This window comes from Theropithecus gelada, chromosome 10 (assembly GCF_003255815.1).
Source record: "Theropithecus gelada isolate Dixy chromosome 10, Tgel_1.0, whole genome shotgun sequence".
Classification (NCBI taxonomy): Eukaryota; Metazoa; Chordata; class Mammalia; order Primates; family Cercopithecidae; genus Theropithecus; species Theropithecus gelada.
In genome coordinates this window covers 73,971,633-73,993,302 of record NC_037678.1, presented here as the reverse complement: position 1 = coordinate 73,993,302, position 21,670 = coordinate 73,971,633, and the positions used below count along the sequence as shown (strand labels likewise).

Here is a 21,670-nt window from a genome sequence, read left to right as displayed (position 1 = left end):
TAAAGTAATATTTTAAGATATCTACTATGACTAAAATGTGGTATGAAAATATCTATATTTTTTATGATTGACAAAGTCAAGAGTACTACAGGTGGCACTGTAATCTGTGACCTGCATTCATAATGAAAGGAAATGCTAAATTTCAGTTAGAGGTGAGAATAAAGATGTGATTTTTGGTTTTCCCCATCCGGGTTCACAGTACTGATTCCTATTCATGGACACCTAGGGGATTCTGTAGACCCCAAGTTAGGACTCCTGTGCTGGAGGATTTGCAGGCCTGGGAAGCAGACATTCAAGTCACTCAGCTTCACACTAAACACTCAAGTACAGGCAGCTTATCCATCATTATGGCCTCTTGTGCTAGGCAGAGGAGACTCCACAACAGTTAGAAGAAAACAAGATGGTATAACCTCCCTCCCATCCCCCAGGAGATTGGTTAAGAAACTTTTCAAAGGTCCTGACTGGATTTCTCCATTATCAGGCAGTATTGGTCAAAGATGCCCTCATGGGGACTTGAAGGCCAGGAGAGCTTGCTGAGTTCATGGGGAGAACACAGTGGCCTTCAGACAATAATGGTCTCATTTCCTTGGCCTGTGTCCACTGGTAACCTCCATCAGTTCCTTTCACCCTGGTGACAGCCACTTAGTGTTTTATCAGTTAGCAGATATTTTTTGAGTGTTAGGTGGGGAACAAGTCTGTGCAGGGATGGAAATGATGTAGTTATCCTCAAGAAAATTAGATTGCTATCAGAGATTGGATTAAGATGGTACATCTCTCTTCTTTCTTATCCTAAATTTCCTGAAGTAACAGAAAATGTAGTTTTTTAAAAAGAGTAAATCTAGCTGGGTGCGGTGGCTCATGCCTGTAATCCCAGCACTTTGGGAGGCTGAGGCGGGCGGATCACCTGAGGTCAGGAGTTTGAGACCAGCCTGGCCAACACGGTGAAACCCTGTCGCTAATAAAAATACAAAAATTAGCCGGGTGTGTTGGCTTATGCCTGTAATCCCAGCTACCAGGGAGGCGGAGGCAGGAGAATCGCTGGAACCCGGGAGGCAGAGTTCGTAAATCTTCCATTTTTTTTCTTAGTCAGAAGGAGAAATATTTGGAGAAGAAAAATGGTGACGAATGGTAATACTGATGTGGAAGCTTGGACTAGGGAGTCTATAGGAGCAAGACGGTGGTGCTCTCTGGTTTTGGTTGGTTTCATGGGATATATGAATGGAAATAGAGGAGTGTGTTATATTAATATTATATTAGCTATAATAACAGCTCTGTATTTACCCAGTACTTTTCATTTGTTCAAAACTCTTACACATTATCTAATTTAATCTTCTCATCCTACTACTATATAGGAGAATGTCTCACCTAAAGGATTGCAGAGGAGGCACAAAGCCTATGCTTGTTCCCCAAGATTAGAACCACTGGGAATGCCTTTGCCTTGCCACCTTTTTGGCTGGTTGAGGTATATACGAAGGAGGAACTTATCACAGAGAACCTAGTTAGCGGTTCTTACATTTCAGCATGTATTAACAGGGGAAGTCTGTTAGAGATATATTTTCTGGGCCCGCGACACAGAGATTTGGATTCAGCAAATGAGGTATGACTCACAAGCCTACATTTTTAACAAGTGCTCTGGTCCATCTGCATAGGTGATCCAAAACCATACTTCCAGAAGAGTGGGTGAGGCAAGTCTTCCTGTATCAGTTTGTCTTTAGGTGTGTCAATTGTACACACCTAATATCGTGACTGGAGTTGTTTTGAGACGCGTCTCGCCCTGTCTCCCAAGCTGGAGTGCAGTGGTGCCATCACCGCTCGCTACAGCTTCCACCTCCTGGGCTTAAGTGATCCTCCCACCTCCGCCTCCTAAGTAGCTGGGACTACAGGTGTGTCACCACGCCTGGCTAATTTTTAAATTTTTTGTAGAGTCGAGGTCTCCCTATGTTGTCCAAACTCTTTTTATTTTTTATGATTGTTACTTTAAGGATCAGTCTGAAATTCCCTTTAGTCACACTTACACGCTTGAACTCATTTCTGGCACTAGTTATGGGCCTGTCCTGGGGAGTTCAAGTCTGGGACACACTATTAGGGAAATAACTGTCACAGCAAAGAAAAAGACGCTTTAAGAAAAAAACTACGAGGCAACGGGTAATACAGAGGTACTGGGCACTCTCGGAGACTGGCGGAGAAACCCCACACACACCTCCCATGGCTGTACTGTGTTCCTCCAGAGCCTGACATACAGGTGTTCGGTGAGTACTGGTTAAAAGAATAACAAACGCATTGACACAATTTTAACAGCTTCCCAAGGATTTTCTCTCAATCTCTTGTTAAGCTCAGCTCCTCGTCTCATAAACATGACGTTACATTTTCCCCCCTAATGTTATTTTGAAGTTTCCACGTAGATTAAATATGGCGACTGAAAATAAATCAAGAGACAAAGTGCTCGCGCATCCCATGACCTCCCCACCGGCAAGAAAGAGGAGAAACAGGCGTGAGCAAGCAGCGCTGGTTGGCGCAGAGAGAGAAGTACCAGGCACTCAGCACAGGCCGGAAGTCGGGGTAGAGGGCCGCGCCAGCTTCAGGCGTCACTTCTCACGCGACTTTCTGCGGGAAACATGGCGGCACTGAGCGGTGTCCGCTGGCTGACCCGAGTGAGCGCCCAGGACATGTGGGGCAGGGGCGGGCAAGGGAGCGGAGACTTTGTCCTAGGGTTTCCTAAACAGGGCAAAGTCAACTGTGGTGTTCGGGGTCTGGATGTCTGAAATCTGACCTTACAGGCTTGTGTGTCCCTGTTGTAGGCGTTGGTCTCCGCCGGGAACCCTGGGGCATGGAGAGGTCTGAGTACCTCGGCCGCGGCGCACGCTGCATCGCGGAGCCAGGTATGCATGAATCTGGCTGGGGTCTCGCTCACGACCCTGCCCCTTCCTCGCTGCTCCCTCCCCTGGCTTTTCTCCATCCTTCCCGGGTCTCCCCACTTCCCTACTCCCAGGATCCCTTCTCCCGCCCCAGCTCTATCTTTGCTTCTCCCTTCTTCCCCCAATTAAGGCCGAGGACGTGAGGGTGGAGGGCTCCTTTCCCGTGACCATGCTTCCGGGAGACGGTGTGGGACCTGAGCTGATGCACGCCGTCAAGGAGGTGTTCAAGGTGAGTGGCCTCGGGAATCAGACAGTAGAGGACAGTAGTGGGTTGGAAAGGATTTGGCCTTGACTGTGATGTTTTGGGAACCTGTCTCTGAAGGCTGCCGCTGTCCCAGTGGAGTTCCAGGAGCACCACCTGAGTGAGGTGCAGAATATGGCATCTGAGGAGAAGCTGGAGCAGGTGCTGAGTTCCATGAAGGAGAATAAAGTGGCCATCATTGGTATGTGTGCCCTCTTGACACTTGTCCATGTGCCATTTAAAATCAAATGATCAAATGTTTATTAAGCCCTTCTCCCCACATGGTATGCAATTATATTAACTCTCCAGGGCAACCACCGCTGGTATTTGGACATTTGTTCTTTCCCATTGGGAACCCAGGAGTTGAGAGATCATGTCAGCTGTCTATGCAGGAAAGTTCCAGGGGTTCTGAGTCTGTCCTGAGGCTACATCAACTGTCATCAAATCTTGTTCATTGCATTTCTGGAATACCACTTCTAGCTGCCCCTTTTCTTCTCTTCTCTTCTCTTTCTTTTCATTTGTTTTCTTTCCCTCCCTCCCTCCCACTTTTCTTCCCTTCCCTTCCCCTCTTCCCTTCTTCCCCTCTCCCCCCCTCTCTCTCTCTTCCCTTTTTTTTTTTTTTTTTGAGACAGAGTCTCACTCTGTTGCCCAGGCTGGAGTGCAGTGGTGTGATCTCTGCTCACTGCAACCTCCCCATCTCCAGTTCAAGCGATTCTCCTGCTTCAGCCTCCCGAGTAGCTGGGACTACAGGTGTGCATCACCACACCCAGCTAATTTTTGTATTTGTTTTGTTTTGTTTAAGACAGAGTCTTGCTCTGTCGCCCAGGCTGGAGTGCAATGTCGCCATCTTGGCTCACTGCAACCTCCGCCTCCCGGGTTCAAGCGATTCTCCTGCCTCAGCCTCCTGAGTAGCTGGCTGGTATTACAGGAGTGTGCCACCACGCCTAATTTTTGTATTTTTAGTAGAGGTGGGGTTTCACCATGTTGGTCGGGCTGGTCTTGAACTCCTGACCTTGTGATCTGCCCGCCTTGGCCTCCCAAAGTGCTGGGATTACAAGCGTGAGCCACCATGCCCAGGCTAATTTTTGAATTTTTAGTAGAGGCAGGGTTTTATCATGTTGGCCAGGCAGGTCTCGAACTCTTGACCTCAAGTGATCCACCCACCTCCGCATTCCAAAGTGCTGGGATTATAGGCATGAGCCACCCTGCCTAGCTGCCCCTTTTCTTTTGTCTTCCATGCTTTAATCTCCTCATTTGAACTTTTTGGTTTCTAGTTCTGCCCCTACAGTTCATCTTCCGTATCTCTTTTCTTGGAAAGAACAGCCTGACTTTTCCAGGTCAGCCTTACCGTAGGAAAGTCAGTACTTTATAAGTTGGCCCTTAACTTTTCTGCCTTGGTTCCACAACTCTTGTTCTGTGCTTCAATCACACTAGATTGTGTGTTAGATGCCAAGTATGTACTACCTGACTTATACTGTTCCCTGTACCCAGAACATTCTTTCTTTGAAGCTACCTGTTAGAGTCCTTCTCACTCATTCACTGTATTAGTTTCCCATAGCTGCCATAACACACTACCATGAACCTGGTGGCCTATCATAACAGAAATGTATTCTCTCACAGTACTGGAGGCCATAAGTCTGAAATTAAGGGGTTGGCAGGGCCCTGCTCCCTCTGAAGGTTTAGGGGAGAATCCTTTCTTGCCTCTTCTGGTGGCTCCTGCTGTTTTTTGACTTGTAGATGCATCACCCCAGTATCTGTGGTTTTCTTCCTTCTCTATCTCTGTATCATTTTTCTCCTTAAATATTTATCACTGGATTTAGGGCCAACCCTCATCCAGGACGATTTTTTTCAAGATCCTTAACTTAGTTACATCTGCAAAGCCTCTTTTCCCAAATAAGGTCACATATATAGGTTCTGGGGCTCACGGCATGGACAGTCATTTCGGGGATCACTGTTGAGCCCATTGTGCTCACATAACTTAAGGCGTGACTGAAGTGCTAGCTCTTCTGTGCTATATCCTGATATTACTGGACAGGATTTCCTCTTTGTGTTGCTATGCAAGTTTCCCATGGTATTTATCATGTCTTTCATATTATCTGTCTTTCCCAGTGTACCGTTTGCTTCTCGAGGGCAGGAGTTGTATGGTTTTAGTTGCTATCCTTATTGCCTGACATATAATTGACATTCATCAGTAGTTGTTGGATTAAAAAATGTCAAATAAGGAGAAGGCACAGAAACATCTAAAAGATCACAGATCTGCTAGCATTGTTTTTCAACTTCTTATTAAACCCAGGCTCTTTTTTGATAAATAGAAAAAAATCCATTCTCCATTTTGAAGTTTCAGCCTAAATTAAATATGTTGACTAAAAATAAAGCATTAAGGCTGGGGCGGGCGGATCACTTGAGGTCAGGAGTTCGAGACCAGCCTGGCCAATATGGTGAGACCCCCGCCTCTACTAAAAATACAAAAAGTTAGCCAGGTGTGGTGGCACATGCCTGTAATCCCAGCTACTGGGGCGGCTGAGGCAGGAGAATTGCTTGAACTTGGGAGGTGGAGGTTGCAGTGAGCCCAGATAGCGCCACTGCACTCTAGGCGACAGAGTGAGACCCTGTCTCTCTCTCCCCCTCTCTCTCTCTCTCACACACACACACACACACACACACACACACGGCAATAGATGAAATGTTTCTGGCTGTAACCACATTATTCTCTTTTGTCCCTTGCCCCCAGCAACAATTTAAAAATTACTGATTTGGGAATGGGAGATGGGAGTCTGGGTTACATTATGTTCCTAAGGGGGTTAGACACTGGTCTGGGTTCCCTTGGGCTTGGCCAGTGCCTGACACTCCTTTTCCCACTTTGTTTACACAGGAAAGATTCATACCCCGATGGAGTATAAGGGGGAGCTAGCCTCCTATGATATGCGGCTGAGGTAGGTGGTCTGGGTGGGGCGAATGGTCGAGAGGTGTCAGGGCACCAGGAGCGGAGCTGATGGCCCTGCCCACCCTCAGGCGTAAGTTGGACTTGTTTGCCAACGTAGTCCATGTGAAGTCACTTCCTGGGTATATGACTCGGCACAACAATCTAGACCTGGTGATCATTCGAGAGCAGACCGAAGGGGAGTACAGCTCTCTGGAACATGAGGTGAGGCCTCAGAAACTGGGGAAGGGCAAGGATGAAGGTGGGAGAGAGGTGGAGCTCCTCGTTTCCCTTCCCAGTGTCACCTAGCTGCTGCTGTCTTCTTACCCAGAGTGCAAGGGGTGTGATTGAGTGTTTGAAGATTGTCACACGAGCCAAGTCTCAGCGGATTGCAAAGTTCGCCTTTGACTATGCCACCAAGAAAGGGCGGAGCAAGGTCACTGCTGTCCACAAGGCCAACATCATGTGAGGGACATGGCTTTGTGTAGGATGGGTTCCTGGGAAGGTAGCCCCTGTACTTTCTCGGCTGATTCTGTCCCCTTTGGCCCATGGACAGGAAACTTGGGGATGGGTTGTTCCTGCAGTGCTGCGAGGAAGTTGCTGAACTGTACCCCAAAATCAAATTTGAGACAATGATCATAGACAACTGCTGCATGCAGGTGAGGCCTCCCCACATCTCCACTCACGGGGCGGAGGAGGAGGGTGGGGAGTGGAATTTACTTCATTCCTACACCTTTCATCCTCTAGCTGGTGCAGAATCCTTACCAGTTTGATGTGCTCGTGATGCCCAATCTCTATGGGAACATTATTGACAATCTGGCTGCTGGCCTGGTTGGGGGAGCTGGTGTGGTCCCTGGTGAGAGCTATAGTGCAGAATATGCAGTCTTTGAGACGGTGAGTGAGGCTGCTTTCTCCTTCGGCCCTTCCTACGTGCCCTTTCTCTGACCTCAAGTCTGCCATTTCTCCCCCATCCCAGTGTCTCCACTTCCTAAGTGATCTTAGCCTGTTCTTCCCCCACGCTGCCCACCATGCCTCTTTTCAGTGACCGTGGCCTGACCTTCCCCTCCCATAATGTCCTTTTCCAACCTAAGCCTCTGTGTACCCTTCCTGGCTCCTCCCAGTGTCTAGCCTGCCCCTCTTTCCACAGGGTGCCCGGCACCCATTTGCCCAGGCAGTGGGCAGGAATATAGCCAATCCCACAGCCATGCTGCTGTCGGCTTCCAACATGTTGCGGCATCTCAAGTAGGTCACGGGAGGCTGTGGGCAGTGGTTGGGTGTTGTGAGGAGGAGCCCGGTGGGGAAATTAGTGGGAGGTGTCTTGGGGGAGTCACAGTTTCTTCCTGTCCATATCCACAGTCTTGAGTATCACTCCAACATGATTGCAGATGCAGTGAAGAAGGTGATCAAAGTTGGCAAGGTGAGTTTAGAAGAGTAGTGCTGGCTTCAGGGTTTAGAGTAGTTCTGGGGTCAGCACCTCGGTACTACTCTCTGGGGAACCTGAACGGGGGTCTCTTTTTCCCCCAGGTTCCCAGAACATCTGCTCCCTGACATCCCTGCATCCCTCTCAGGGCTGTTCTTCACCTCCCTTCTCTTGGCTGTTTCATCCTCTTGATCTCTTTTGCCTCTTAGATCCCATCTGCTGTTCCCTCTTTCCTGCTCCATCCACTGCCCTTTTCATGGGCCATCTGAATGCAGAACTTGCAGCTCTCCTTGGGGGTGGAACAGCAAGGGATACAGGCAGGCTGAAGCATCAGCTTCACCTTCACACCCATCTCCTTTCCGCTGCGATTCTTTCCTTCCACCTGGTCTTGTCTCTATTTCTTCCAAGGAAGGTAGCCACATCGCGCCTCTGATCTGCATTTCCCATCATCTTTGCCTGCTCAGCCTCCTGTCCTGCTCTGGCTGCAGCACAACTAATAGTGGCTTAAGAGGAGTGGGCAGGTCCATGTGCTTCCCAACCTGGCTCCTCCTTCCATTCCTGTGCATTGCCTCTTTTTTTCTGGCTGTCACGCATTCTTGGATTCCATTTCCTCAATCACATTGCCCTACCTCCCTTCATGGGCTCTCTTTTCTCCCTCCCCACGGCTGTTGCCGGTGGTGGCTGTAGGTGCGGACTCGAGACATGGGCGGCTACAGCACCACAACCGACTTCATCAAGTCTGTCATCGGTCACCTGCACCCCCATGGGAGCTAGAGCCCTTTATTTCTTCCAGCCTTGCAAGGACCACACTCCCCATACCCTTCAGTGCAGTGCACCAGGGAAGAGACCTTGTGCCTCTAGGCAGTGGACCATGGTCACCTTGCTGGGTAGAGCCTAGGTTGTCCTTGGGCCCACTTCCTTAGGGGAGACTGTTGGGTGGTGATGGGAATTGTTAGGCTGGAACCCAGGCCACATGGATGATGATGATTCTCCCCCACAGGTTCGAACCTCTGACATGGGTGGCTATGCTACTTGCCATGACTTCACTGAGGCTGTCATTGCTGCCTTGCCCCACCCATAGGCCTTGTCCATACTCATGTAAGGTGTCCAATAAAGAACATGAACCAACTTTTGTGAATTTGTTTTTATTGGGGAACAGGGCACAGGGTGGAAGATGTCACCTTGGGCTATGGTGTGTCCCACCTCCCAGAGAATGTCCATTTGCATTCTAATCTTCCTGGGATGCTTTATGGAACTTTTTCTTCTTCTTGGAGCTGCTCTTGCCAGCTGCCTCTTCAGGCCCACTGCTGACTGGCTCCTCTTTGGAGAATTTCCTCTTTTTCTTGGAGCCACTTCTGTGGCCTGCCTCTTCGGGGTCATTAACTGTTTCCTCCTTGGGTGAAGACTTCTTCCTCTTGGGAAGACTGGTGCTGCCAGCGGTCTCTTCAAGATCACTACTCATCAACTCCTCCTTGGAAAAAGATTTCTTTTTCTTGGGTTTGGAAAAAGGGATAGATGGGTCTTCCATTCCATTCTCCTGAGGAACCTCCTGGGGCTTTTGCTTTTTCTTCTTTTTGGGTTTTTCACTCGTCTCCTAAAGGGAAGGACAGGGGAACAGGCTGTGAGAACAGTGCCACCACACACACCCCCATTACATCTTCAGCAATTAAGTAGCCAAAGCAGGGAAAACTCTGTAGTTACTAACATTGCCCAGTGTTTCTGGCATAGTTTAATTGTGTGGGTATTAACTTTAGAACTCCATCCCAAAGACTGTCCCAAATTAGAAGGAAAACATGTAATGAGAAATTACCTCAGCCCATTAAAAAAAAACCTAAAGAAACACCCACCATGCTGGTCGCAACAGAACCCTCATGCCAAGTTCCAGAGAGGGCCCTGAAACACTGTTTAAGAAACTGGGTGCCAAATGAAAATCTCAGGGAGAATGATTGTAGCTTAGCACATTGGGGACCTCCCTGCCCCCATCCCCACTGTGAAACACTACCACCTCCGGACACACGTCTGAGAATAAGCAGAGCAGGAATTTACACTACCCCAGGTTGAGGACTCCTGGGAAGCAGCCGAGGACAGAACACACATGCCCAGGGAACAGGTGTGAGCTACAACCAGCTCTCTGGGCTCTTGAGCAAGTTCAGCACCTATATCCTTCCTATAGAATCAAGAGGTAGTTTTAGATGTTTCAGGTCCTTGTTTCAGTCCAAAAGCCTGGACTCAAGACCATGGCTTGATGCAGCACATCCTTTATTCTGCTGTTGAAAATCCTACAACCTAGGATCTCTGCCAGGGTCATGCTGCCTACTGACCTCACACTCCTCTGGAGTACTACTGCTGTTTTCTGAAGATGCGAGAGCAAGTGCAGCCAGCCGTTTCTTTTCCTTCTTTAAGCGTTTCTTCTCCTGTTTCTCCAGCTTCCTAGTAATCTCAGCAGCCGCTTCCTCTGCCTGGTCAAAGAAAAGTGCTAAAAGAGCCTGAAGACCTCTGGTGCTCTGAGGACTCCTTTCTGGCATTATTGGATCAGGCTCATTAAATCAGTTTTTTTTGCCTCCACTCTACGAGGTCAGGCTCAGACAGTTCATCACCTCCAACAGCTAGCTATGCCTCTCCACGCCCAGCAAAGCCCAACTAACCTGAACCATTGCTTCCTTCATGACATCCAGATTCTTTCGTGGTATCTCTCCAGTCTCATAGAAGGACAGTCGCTCTTCAACTTGTTCTCGAAGCTTCTCCCCAAATACACTCGTGGGCACCTCTGGATGTGCGTGAGTAACAAAGCCTGTCAGCCCAAAGAGAAAAACTACCCCCACCCTGTGTTCCCTCTGCCCTCAGCTTCACTCAGACCCAGAGTCTCAACACTCACTAGGTGAACTGCTGTTGACGAAAAATATTGCCATCATCGTGGAAGCTATGGTTGTGAGCCTCCCCACCCAGCCAGCCAGCCAGCCCCTTCTCACAACTGCCAGCCCCCCCACCCATACCAGAGAAGCAATCGATTCGTGAGGCAATACTGCATTTGTTTGCCAGGTATCGGGAGATGCGGCCTTTGTTCTTGGCAGCTGCTCGGCCAATGAAGGTGGAGTGGAAAATGAGTCCGTATTTTGGTGTGTTACCCCTTGTCTTCAGGGCTCTGAGAAAATATTCAGTGGAGAGTTTAAGATCAGAAATTTCAACCCCATTAGGCAAGGCAGCTCAGCTCCTCCCCTCCTCTCACCCCCAAGTCCTGAGTGAGCCTCAGGCCAGATTGGATCTCTACCCCAATGCATGCCAACCCATAGCTCCCAGAGGCAGAGGGAAGGCATCCGATGTCGCTGACCTGGAGACTTGGTCCCTTTGCTGGGCCCTGGGAATCACTCAGACACCAGGACTGGCCATCACCCCCATAGCAGAGGCCTGTATAGGTCAGGGAGCCCTGGTCAGCCATCACCGTGATCCCCCAACAAGCAGTGGGCACCAGAAGTGGCACCTGATTGTGGGCAGGTGCCCTCACTGGTACCTGAACAGGGCCTTTTCAGCCCCAAGGATCTGCACTGTGGATGCTGGGTACTTGGCCAGGTTGGTGAGGCTGCCAGCATGTGCGATGAGACGTGCACCTACCTGGAAAGAGTCAAGGAAGCAGTCAGAGAAACAAACTGCTGACCTGCCAGTTGCATGACAGCCCTGCTCCCCCCTCCCCATCAAGCACAACTAGGGAAGACACAAGTGGGTGAAGAAATACAGCAGTGCAGGTGCACATGGCAACAGTCCTTATTCTCCCATTTTTGTGTCCCGTGACGCACCGCTTCCCCAATTAGGGCTGACAGGCTGGGGGCTACTTGGCTCATCTTGGAGCGCAGGTAAGTGTGTAGGCTCTGGCGGTACTCAGATAAAGACACCACACGACTGGAGAAGCTCTCGATGTTTATCAAGTCAATGGCAGATATGTCCATGCCTAGGAAAAACCAAGTGTGAATGCAGGAGGCCAGATATTCAGAGCCCCATACCTTATGCAGGCTGCCAGGCTCTGCACTGACCCATGGAGGACCGTGAGGCATCCAGAATAGCCTTAGCCTTGGCCCCATCCATTGTCAGCTCCTCCAGCTTCTCCAGCTTTTCCTCATTCAGTTCCCTTCGGTTTCCAATAAACTGGGCAAGACGGCAGTATGTGGCATTGTCGTTGATGATCTTCACCAGCTCCGGAAAGTGATACCCATACCACTCCCTGCAAAGAGCCACAGTCACTCCCTGGCCCAGCTACTTCATCAAAAACCATAGAGCTACAAATCTTCATTCTATGTTCCCCCATTCACAATACAGACCAGGCACAGGGCCTGAGCTGAGGTGTATATAGGGTAGGTTTACTCTACCTCCTCTTTCTATACAGTCAGTGTAAGAACACAGCCTGTGGTAAGCACCAGGAGGCCTAGACCCAGCCCCAGTCCACATGGTTCTACCCACAGGATGGTCAGTCCTCATCAAGACCAGAATTAGCTAAACTACAGACCAAAGGCTCCAGTATTATGGGTGGCCCCTGCACTTTACCTGACACGCATAGAGAAGGTATTGATGTCCTTATCCAGCTGGTCCAGGAGGCTAATGGACTGGATGATCATATTGTCCACTCGGTTCACATTAAACTTAACTTTGGCACGGGAATAGCTGTGTCCCAGCCCCAGTTGTGCTTTACAAGCTGACAGATCAGTCAGACCCTTCACCAGATTGTGGAAGTGCAGACGAACTCCTAAGAAGAGGGCAGGACGGTGAGCAACAAGGGGCTCTGAGCTAGCTCCTGCACCCATGGGCACCAGCCAAGTCCAAGGCCTTCCCAGAAGTCACAACAAGCACCCACGTTTCCAGAACCTCCTCCCCGAAAATGTCAAGGATAACATGAATATAACGGATGATGGTCTCACCTCTCAGGATCTCAGCTATGACGCCTCCAGTCTGGCAGTTGTACCCTAACTCCTCCTGTATTGCAGCACCAATCTTGGGATCCCCAACTCCCAAGAGTACTTTCTTCTTTTTGGATGGCAGGTGGGTCTCCAAGAGCAGGCGGAGGTCCTCATGAACAACCCCTCAGAGGAAAGAACACAGTTCCCACTCACAGGCTGAAGGATGATCAATTCTAACATCTCCTCAGCTGATTACCCTGCTTCCACGGAGCATGCTGGGATGGCATACCTAGACCCCTCCCCATCAGGCATTGCTCAGAGACATGGAGACATCAGTGACTGCACTCAGGGGATTGACAGATTTGATTCGCAAGTCATCACTGCAGAGCCTGGCCCAGCCATGGGAACAATTGCACTCAGGTCTGATAGCACAATCGTGCAATAAATAGCAGCTTGTAACACACCCTTGAGCATTTAGTAGAATTTGCCTTCTGGAACCAAACCTTTTTTTCTTAGCCTGTGTTTATCCAACTGCCCTTTCCAAGCAAAAAAAAAGCAGAAAACTAGACACCTGATTGTGTTTAGGCAAAAAACTCAGGCACAGGTAGGTGTTAAGCCAACCCCCTTTAAGAAACCCCCTTTGTCAAGCCGGGCACGGTGGCTCGCGCCTGTAATCTCAGCACTTTGGGAGGCCGAGGCGGGGGATCACGAGGTCAGGAGATCGAGACCATCCTGGCCAACATGGTGAAACCCCGTCTCTATTAAAAACACAAAATTAGCCGGGTGTGGTGGCTGGCACACGCCTGTAATCCCCGTTACTCGGGAGGTTGAGGCAGAAGAATCGCGTGAACCAGGGAGGCGGAGGTTGCAGTGAGCCCAGATCTTGCCACTGCACTCCAGCCTGGAGGGCAGAGACTCTGTCTCAAAAAATAAATAATTTGTCACTACAGTGCCCACAAGGAAACGTAACACGCATCCCACATCGTCTGCTTTCAACAGTTTGGTCCATCACAGTTCCCAGATCTTGAGCTCTGTGAAGACAATTATTTCAAATTACACAGTTATGTCTCAAATACTGCCTCACACCTATCAGACTCACAGCCGGCCAAGGACCGCAAATACTATCACAAGCTGCCCGAGAGGATACCGGAAGGAACCACATCTCCCTGTGATACTTGGTGGTGGCCGACTCACCTTCAGACACGGCGTTGGCATTTTCCAAGGCAACCTGGGACGAGGCAAAGGGACAAAAGGCCACCAGACGAACGATGTTGTGGAATTTGCCCAAGTTGAGCACGGACTCCTCCACCTAGTGGGGGAGAAAGAGGCTGAGTGGTTTCCTTCCCTCCCTCCTGCCTCTGCGGCGCAGTAAAGCAGCGGTTCTCAGCCTTGGAAGCTCTTAAAATACGCTGACAGCGGGACCCCACAACCCAGCTTCTGCTTTAATCGTTCCGGCGCGGGGTCCGGGAGGCTTATTTCTAACTGCTAGAGCGATTCTTCCCATGAGTCAAGGTAAAGACCCCCGGATCTAGAGCTTTCCAAGCCCGCCCCCCGCCCCGAACCTCTCGGCCGGCCACGTGGGAGCGCGCGCTGCATGCTGGGACCTGCGCGGTGAGGGTCTGCGGGGCCGCCTGAGGAGCCCATGGATCTCACCCACCTGCGGCTGCAGCAGACTGATCTCCTCCACTTCCTTCAGTGCCAGCAGCGCGTAGCCGACCGCATGCTCAAATAACACGTGCAACAGCACCTGGAGCGGGAGCCGGGGCGCGAGCGTCAGCTCAACCTCCGCGTCTGCCGGAACCCGCTCCCAGAGCAGGCCCAGGCCCAGGCGCAGGCCCAGGCCCAGGCTCTGTCTGAAGCGCGAACCCAGACCGAAGCCCCCACCTTCGCGTCGCCCGCGCCCCACAACCACTCCTCACCATGGCGCCTGCTCCCGAGTTCGGCTCGCAATGCGGCTAGCGCGCTCCGGCGCGCGGAACCAGGCTCCAGAGGCCACGCCCCCGCCCCGCAGACCAATCGGAGGCCGGGGACGACACCATCTCCCGGCCTTTAGAGGGGCCGCCCGGGGTGGTATCGCCCGGAGCGCGGGCTGGGTGGCGCCGAGCGCGGGCTAGCAGGCCTTCTCTGGCCTCTGCAGCTGCGTGGGCGGGCGCGGTTCCCGGGGACGCGCGGCCCGGAGTCGGGCCTTGCTGGCGGCGAAAAGACATGGGTAGGACCTTTCGGTATAATAGTCCGGTTCCAGATGTTCTTGTCATATAAGTTGCGGGCAGCAGAGATGGGTGAAGTCGGGGTGGGAGGCTCCGCGTAGGGCACGGCGTCCATCCCAGAGACCGCTGCCTAGCCGGCTGCCCGCTGCGCCCGTGGCCTCGGGCCCCAGACCCTGCGCCCCAAGTCCCCGGGACCCATCCGTTCCCGTCCCCTACTCGGGGACGAGCCTCCCCGGCGCTGGGTGGGCCGTTCATCCTTTCCTCCCACCCGGAACGGGAGCGTTTCCTTGCGCGCTGTGGCGCAGACCCTGCTGGGAACGTCGCTTGCGCAGCTTTCTTCGTACTACTAATTTTATTTATTATTTTTTTAAAATGACGGTGTCAGGCAGTGACGTGCGAAAGAAAGACGCTCCAACGTCCTCCTAGGCCAGTTTCTTGTTGCTGTGCTGCACGGGACCCGGCTTCTTTTGCTGGCCACGTGTTGCTGCTCCGCTTGAGCGGCCCTGAATTCTGGGCACCGGCGAGCGCCAAGTGAATCGGAGCTCCTTCCCTGTCCTCGAGGGCGTCTTTTGGGCTCTCAGGCGACTATTTAGAAATGAGTTTTGCTTTAATAATTAATATTAACGTTATAAATCCAAAACCTAGTTATGCTTAAGTAGCATATCCCCTGATATATTTTAAAGAGTCATTCGAAGGGGATTTTTTAAAATGTTGTATAGCTATAAACTATATTTATACATTTAATTGTTATTTTGTTAATCGATTGAGTTACTCGACAAAATCCAAGTACATAGTTCACTCACAAATCTAATATGTCAAACCTAAAAAATATGGCCGGTAAATCTTACTCACATAATTTTAATATAGTTTACAGATGTGGTTGAGTTCTGTTACACATGTCGACTTAACGAATCTGAATCGTTATTCCATTTAACATTTTAAAATAGAATTGCAAAATTAATCCATACATTAGCATGTTGAATTATTTTAACCGTCATCAATACATAAAATTAGACGATTCCAAAATGTAATGGAAAATATTAATGCTAAGACTTCAATTTACTTCGTTATTTCTGTCCTTAATCCTGAATCTTCCTGGGGTTACAGGTGCTTATTCACTAAACCAGGGGCTTTCAAGCAAGAAGTCAGAATGCATTAATGGACAGCATTTTTAAAAAGTAGGATTGGGTGGGCTATAATCCAGCACGTTAGGAGGCCGAGGCAGGCGGATCACTTGCAGTCAGGAGTTCGAGACCAGCCTGGCCAACATGGTGAAACCCCGTCTCTACCAAAAAATAAAAAAATTAGCGGGACGTGGTGGCGCATGCCTGTAATCCCAGCTACTCAGGAGGCTGAGGAAGGAGAATCGCTTGAACCCGAGAGGCGGAGGCTGCAATGAGCTGGGATCCTGCCACTGAACTCCAGCCTGGGCAACAGAACAAGGCTTTGTCTCCTAAAAAAAAAAAAAAAAAAAAGAAAAAGGATTAAAGCGAGTAGAAATAAGAGTATGTTGCATAGAGTAAGGTGCTGTTCATTGTAAAACTTTTGTCTCAGCTGTACATACATATATAGAAATATGTACACAAATATTTTTCATATATACACATATATGTATCTATATAAACACTTTTTTGTGGTAAGTCAGAATATAAAAAACCTGAGGGTCAATCAGTGAGCCAAAAGGTAACCAGTCGTACCCTGGAAAAATTTGGGTCCTCTGGTTACAAAGGAGCTGCCATGAAGTAGTTTGCTGACTTAAAGAGATGGCTGAAGAAAAGTGCTTCTGCTGATGAGGTAACCAATGCTTGTGATCAGATAGGGATGTGGTATGAATACTAAAAGGATTCCTTCGGTTTTCTCATCTCCATCCCTTCAATAAAATATTTCACCCATACTTGTAATCTGACTCCAGTGGGATAACACAGGACTCCTGTTATCCTTGACACTGTTATCCAGTTATCCAGTGGGCATCTCTGCAACCTGTGGTGGAATAGACCATCTTTGCCTTCCCCTTGGACTGTTTGCTGGGTGCACTGCTCCTGTCTAGGCTCAGGTCTTCATCACCAAAGTAGACTTTTTACAAAACCTTTAGTTTCCCCTTCAAGGCACTTTCTACTGCCAGAATGATCTTTCTAAGGTAGAATATCCAATCAGGTGCTATTTGTGGGTGCTCACAGTGGCGCAAAGTGTCACCTATGGTAGTTTCCAAAAATGGCCAAGATAGACGTGTGGGTGAAGCCATCCTGTTGTCCCAGCCCCTGTCACCATCTAAGTGCAGGCATGTAAGACCCCAAACAAGACCAGCAGAACTATCTGCATCCTGTCTACCCTGATTGTGACACGTAGTACATTGTGGTTTGAAGCCACTAAATGTAGGGGTGATTTGTTAAGCAGCAGTAAATTTGAATCAGCTCACCTGGGTTCAAGCCCCAGCTCTGCCAGTACTTACAATGTGATCTTAATCACTGAATCTTCCTGAGCTTTCATTTCCTTTGCAGAATGAAGGTTGTGGTTTCGTTCATCCCTTTAACAAACATTTATTGAAGATCTCTGGCGGGCCAGGTGTGACAATGGTGTGGTACCTGGCATGTAGCGGGAGCTCAAAAAATATTAGTGATCTTTCATCTTGCTCTTTTGTCCTTTAATCAATAAATAGCACAACAAAATGTATCACCTGTTTGCAGTTGAGTCTCAGTTCTCTGCAATTATCATCTTGCATAGAAGCTACCAAAACCTCATTTTAAAAATTTTTTTAGGACAGGGTATCCTGTAGCCCAGGCTGGAATGCGATGGCACGATCTTTGCTCATTGCAGCCTTGATTTCCTGGGCTCAAGTGATCATCCTGCCTCAGCCTCCCAAATAGCTGGGACTACAGGCGTACACCCCCATGCCAGACTAATTTTTTTGGAGAGAGGATTTCGCCATGTTGCCCAGGCTGATGTCAAACTCCTGGGCTTGAGCTGTCTGCCTCCTCGGCCTCCCCAAATACTGGGTTATAGGTGTGAACCACCATGCCTGGCCTGTACATCTCTTTTTCTTTTTGAGACGGAGTCTCGCTCTGTCCCCCAGGCTGGAGTGCAGTGGCGCAACTCGGCTCACTGCAAGCTCCGCCTCCTTGGTTCACGTCATTCTCCTGCCTCAGCTTCCCGAGTAGCTGGGACTACAGGCGCCTGCCACCACATGTGGCTAATTTTTTTTGTATTTTTAGTAGACACGGGGTTTCGCCATGTTAGCCAGGATGGTCTTGATCTCCTGACCTTGTGATCCACCTGCCTCGGCCTCCTGAAGTGCTGGAATTACAGGTGTGAGTCACCATGCTGGCCACATCTCTTTTTAACACTCCCGCTTACTCTGATTCATTTCTAATACTTCATCCATTAACTGACAGAGGTAGACACATAATCTCCAAACACAGTTTAGCTTCACACAGTGAAACAGTTACATAATTCCGTTTTGCAACTTCAGTGGCAGTAGATGGACACTTCTGTCACTCTGATTAAATGTTCTTGGAAACTGGAAAATTCGCTCATTGTGTAAATTTGCCAATTTTTGATATCTCAGTCTTTTCTGTGATCATCAGTACAACAGTCTTGTTAAGAGTTGTCTTTCTTTGACTCTTTTCAAAATGGCAGAAGTGTCCCGATCCAGACCCCAAGAGAGTATTCTTGGATCTCAGGCAAGAAAGAATTCAGGGTGAGTCTATAGAGTAAAGAGAAAGCAAGTTTATTAAGAAAGTAGAGGAATAAAAGAATGGCTACTCCATAGACAGCAGCCCCGAGGGCTGCTGGTTGACCATATTTATGGTTATTTCTTGATGATAAGGGGTGGATTATTCATGCCTCCCCTATTTAGACCAGATAGGGTAACTTCCTGACGTTGCCATGGCATTTGTAAACTTTTATGGGGCTGACAGGAGTGTAGCAGTAAGGACGACCCGGTCTCTCTCAGCGCCATCTTGGTTTTGGTGGGTTTGGCCAGATTCTTTACTGAAACGTGTTTTATCAGCAAGGTCTTTATGATCTGTATCTTGTGCTGACCTCCTGTCTCTTCCTGTGACTTAGAATGCCTAAACTGTCTGGGAATGCAGCCCAGTAGGTCTCAGCCTCATTTTACCCAGCCCCTATTCAAGATGGAGTTGCTCTGGTTCAAACGCGTGTGATAATGAACACATTCTCATAGCCCTAGATTCAGGGAAAAGGGGACGATGTCTCAAGTCTTTGTGCTCAGACTCTAGTGCTATGTCCTGGGAGCCATTAATCTCTGCTGTAACCTGGCTGATTTTGGGCTGGCCCCTTAGGCCTGTGACTCTGTCCTGTGAGATACGCTGCCCAGCCAGTTGCTCAAAGTCTCTGCAGGTCTCTAGTGGTTTCATGCTGTTTGGCATCCGTGGATTCTCTCACTGAGGCATGCATGACCTTTGAGATTACCTGCCTCCTGCATAATGGGGACTAGACTCATTAAGAGCGGGGACTTGATCCTAGCTCTTGCCTCACCAATGCTGTGCTGGGTTTCCTGTGCTGTACTGACCACCACATTGGGTCGAGTGTGGGACCTCTTATTTTTTTTTCTTTTTTCTTTTTTCTTTTTTTTTTTTGAGACAGAGTCTTGCTCTGTCGCCCAGGCTGCAGTGCGATGGCGGCATCCTGGCTCACTACAACCTCCGCCTCCTGGGTTCAAGTGATTCTCCTGCCTCAGCCTCCTGAGTAGCTGGGATTACAGGCCTCTACCACTGCGCCTGGCTAATTTTTGTATTTTTAGTAGAGACGGGGTTTTGCCATATTGGCCAGGCTGGTTTCAAACTCCTGACCTCAGGTGATCTGCCCACCTTGGCCTCCCAAAGTGCTGGGATTACACGCGTGAGCCACCGTGCCTGACCAGACCTCTATTTTAAAAAATTTTTATTTTGCTGTTATTTTATTTTATTTTTGAGTCACCCAGGCTGGAGTGCAGTGGCATGATATTGGTTCACTGCAACTTCCACCTTCTGAGTTCAAGTGATTCTTCTGCCTCAGCCTCCCAAGTAGCTGGAATTACAGGTGTGTGCTAACACCCCCAGCTAATTTTTTTTTTTTTTTTTTTGAGATGGAGTTTTCCTCTTGTTGTCCAGGCTGGAGTGCAATGGTGCAGTCTTGGCTCACTGCAACCTCCGCCTCCCAGGCTCAAGCGATTCTTCTGCCGCAGCCTCCCAAGTAGCTGGGATTACAGTCTTGCACCACCATGCCCGGCTAATTTTGTGTTTTTAGTAGAGACGAGTTTTTTCCATGTTGGTCAGGCTGGTCTCGAACTCCCAATCTCAGGTGATCCACCTGCCTTGGCCTCCCAAAGTGCTGTGATTATAGGCATGAGCCACCGGGCTAATTTTCGTATTTTTAGTAGAGACGGGGTTTCACTATGTTGGCTAGGCTGGTCTCAAACTCCTGACCCCAAGTGATCTACCCGCCGTGGCCTCCCAAAGTGTTGGGATTACAGGCATGAGCCACTGTGCCCAGTCAAGTGTGGGACCTCTATAGCAGGGGCCGGCAAACTATCAGCCATGGGCCAAATCTGGCCTGTGGCTTGTTTGGTAGTGCCAATTAGCAAAAAACGATTTTTACATTTTTAAAGGGTTGTTTAAAAAAAAAAAAAAAAGCCGGGCGCAGTGGCTTACGCCTGTAATCCCAGCAGTTTGGGAGACTGAGGTGGGCAGATCACGAGCTCAGGAGCTCGAGACCAGCCTGACCAACATGGTGAAACCCAGTCTCTACTAAAACTACAAAAATCAGCCAGGTGTGGTGATGCACGCCTGTAATCCCAGCTACTCACGAGGCTGAGGCAGGAGAATAACTTGAACCTGGGAGGTGGAGGTTGCAGTGAGCCGAGATCACGCCACTGCACTCCAGCCTGGGCGACAGAGAGAGGCTCTATCTCAATTAAAAAAAAAAAAAAAAAGACACAGAGACTAACAAAATCCAAAATACTATTTGGATTTGATCCTTTAAAGAAAAAGATTGCTGGTCCGGGTTCTTGAGGCATGGAGCTTCATCTGTGCCACGGTCAGGGGAGCAGGAAGACAGGAAGAAACAGACATGGCACTTGTAGACGTGAGAAACGCGCTTAAATTAAAAAGAAATGCAAATGACTTATTAGCAAATTAGGCGCAGCCGAAGACAGTTTAGTGAACCGGAAGAGAGAGCCAAATAATTTATCTTGAATGCAACATGGAGCAATTGGGGTCTCACTCTGTCACCCAGGTTGGAGTGTAGTGGAGCCAGGATAGCTCACTACAGCCTCTAACTCCTGGGCTCGAGCAATCCTCCCATGTCAGACTCCCCAAAGTGCTGGGACTACAGGCGTGAGCCAGGTATCTTTAAATGATGAGGTACAGTAGTAAAAGTTCTGCCAAGTTCCTGCCATTATGGAGTTTATGTTCTGGTGGCTTCAGAAAGTCACATCAGTGTGTAGTGCATCCGGAGTCCACAGTGTAGGGAATGTTGTGCTGTCTCAAAGAGGCCCTCAGTAAAGACGGGACATTTGAGCAGAGATCTTAAGGGAGCAAGGGAGGAGCTTAAGGCGCAAGGGTGGAGATCTGGGAGAGTAAAGAGAACAATGGTAATACGGTCGAGTATCCCTAATCTGAAAATCTGACATCCAAAATACTCTAAAATCTGAAACTGTTTTTTTTTTTTTTTTGGACACAGAGTCTTGCTCTGTCGCCCAGGCTGGAGTGCAGTGGTGCCATTTTGGCTCATGCAAGCTCTGCCTCCCAGGTTCAAGCGATTCGCCTGTCCCAGCCTCCGGAGTAGCTGGGATTACAGGCACCCGCCACCGTGCCTGGCTAATTTTTATCTTTTATTTTTAGTAGAGATGGGGTTTCACCATATTGGTCAGGCTGGTCTCAAACTCCTGACCTAAGGTGATCCACTCACCTTGGCCTCCCAAAGTGCTGGGATTACAGGTGTGAGCCACAGTGCCCGTCCCTAAAATCTGAAACTTTCTGAGGGCTGACATGTGCAAAGGAAATGTTTATTGGAACCTCTCAGATTTTGGATTTTCTTTTATTTTTTATTTATTTTTTTGAAACAGGGTCTCACTCTGTCACCCAGG

General features: G+C 49.2%; 2 protein-coding genes and 5 non-coding genes across 13 annotated transcripts; 1 reads left to right on the top strand and 6 right to left on the bottom strand.

The window, feature by feature from the left end:
- The first annotated feature begins 2,586 nt into the window (after positions 1-2,586).
- IDH3B (isocitrate dehydrogenase 3 (NAD(+)) beta) lies at positions 2,587-8,629 on the top strand. 4 transcript variants are annotated; one of them, XR_003121478.1, is made up of 13 exons: positions 2,587-2,651; positions 2,799-2,879; positions 3,046-3,144; positions 3,238-3,358; positions 6,029-6,089; positions 6,169-6,301; positions 6,408-6,541; positions 6,633-6,735; positions 6,824-6,970; positions 7,224-7,318; positions 7,433-7,493; positions 8,184-8,383; positions 8,497-8,629. XR_003121478.1 is itself a non-coding variant. In XM_025399402.1 (12 exons), the coding sequence occupies exons 1-12, from the start codon at positions 2,616-2,618 to the stop codon at positions 8,575-8,577; spliced, it is 1,152 nt and encodes a 383-aa protein (XP_025255187.1). In that variant the 5' UTR covers positions 2,587-2,615; the 3' UTR covers positions 8,578-8,629. The 4 variants fall into 4 exon arrangements, 3 of the variants coding, with proteins under 3 accessions (XP_025255187.1, XP_025255186.1, XP_025255188.1); XM_025399402.1 differs by lacking the exon at positions 8,184-8,383; XM_025399401.1 differs by having other exon boundaries at positions 8,184-8,624.
- NOP56 (NOP56 ribonucleoprotein) lies at positions 8,626-14,838 on the bottom strand. 4 transcript variants are annotated; one of them, XR_003121477.1, is made up of 13 exons: positions 14,299-14,838; positions 14,037-14,126; positions 13,574-13,688; positions 12,401-12,562; positions 12,030-12,228; positions 11,522-11,709; positions 11,288-11,439; positions 11,005-11,105; positions 10,490-10,638; positions 10,142-10,263; positions 9,818-9,955; positions 9,548-9,663; positions 8,628-9,090 (listed from the first exon to the last, which is right to left on the bottom strand). XR_003121477.1 is itself a non-coding variant. In XM_025399398.1 (12 exons), exons 1-12 carry the CDS (start codon positions 14,299-14,301, stop codon positions 8,725-8,727), a joined length of 1,791 nt encoding a protein of 596 aa, XP_025255183.1. In that variant the 5' UTR covers positions 14,302-14,838; the 3' UTR covers positions 8,626-8,724. The 4 variants fall into 4 exon arrangements, 3 of the variants coding, with proteins under 3 accessions (XP_025255183.1, XP_025255184.1, XP_025255185.1); XM_025399398.1 differs by lacking the exon at positions 9,548-9,663 and having other exon boundaries at positions 8,626-9,090; positions 10,999-11,105; XM_025399399.1 differs by lacking the exon at positions 9,548-9,663 and having other exon boundaries at positions 8,626-9,090.
- LOC112633875 lies at positions 10,026-10,098 on the bottom strand. The gene has a single exon (XR_003121636.1). It is a non-coding gene; the product is annotated as a small nucleolar RNA SNORD57 (small nucleolar RNA).
- On the bottom strand, positions 10,343-10,413 carry LOC112633876. Its single transcript, XR_003121637.1, has one exon. It is a non-coding gene; the product is annotated as a small nucleolar RNA SNORD56 (small nucleolar RNA).
- Positions 10,857-10,942, bottom strand: LOC112633895. The gene has a single exon (XR_003121655.1). It is a non-coding gene; the product is annotated as a small nucleolar RNA SNORD86 (small nucleolar RNA).
- On the bottom strand, positions 11,780-11,911 carry LOC112633883. The gene has a single exon (XR_003121643.1). It is a non-coding gene; the product is annotated as a small nucleolar RNA SNORA51 (small nucleolar RNA).
- LOC112633899 lies at positions 12,691-12,765 on the bottom strand. Its single transcript, XR_003121659.1, has one exon. It is a non-coding gene; the product is annotated as a small nucleolar RNA SNORD110 (small nucleolar RNA).
- Positions 14,839-21,670: the final 6,832 nt, after the last annotated feature.

Bases quoted from the DNA above. Each gene is read 5' to 3' on its own strand.
- IDH3B (XM_025399401.1), top strand. From the start codon at position 2,616: ATGGCGGCACTGAGCGGTGTCCGCTGGCTGACCCGA. The intron at 3,359-6,028 runs GTATGTGTGCCC...TTGTTTACACAG, and splicing joins GAATAAAGTGGCCATCATTG to GAAAGATTCATACCCCGATG. The intron at 7,494-8,183 runs GTGAGTTTAGAA...TGGTGGCTGTAG, and splicing joins AGGTGATCAAAGTTGGCAAG to GTGCGGACTCGAGACATGGG.
- NOP56 (XM_025399398.1), bottom strand. The intron at 13,689-14,036 runs GTGGGTGAGATC...CTCCCCCACTAG, and splicing joins TCAGTCTGCTGCAGCCGCAG to GTGGAGGAGTCCGTGCTCAA. The intron at 12,229-12,400 runs GTGAGACCATCA...CCCTCTTCTTAG, and splicing joins CATAGCTGAGATCCTGAGAG to GAGTTCGTCTGCACTTCCAC.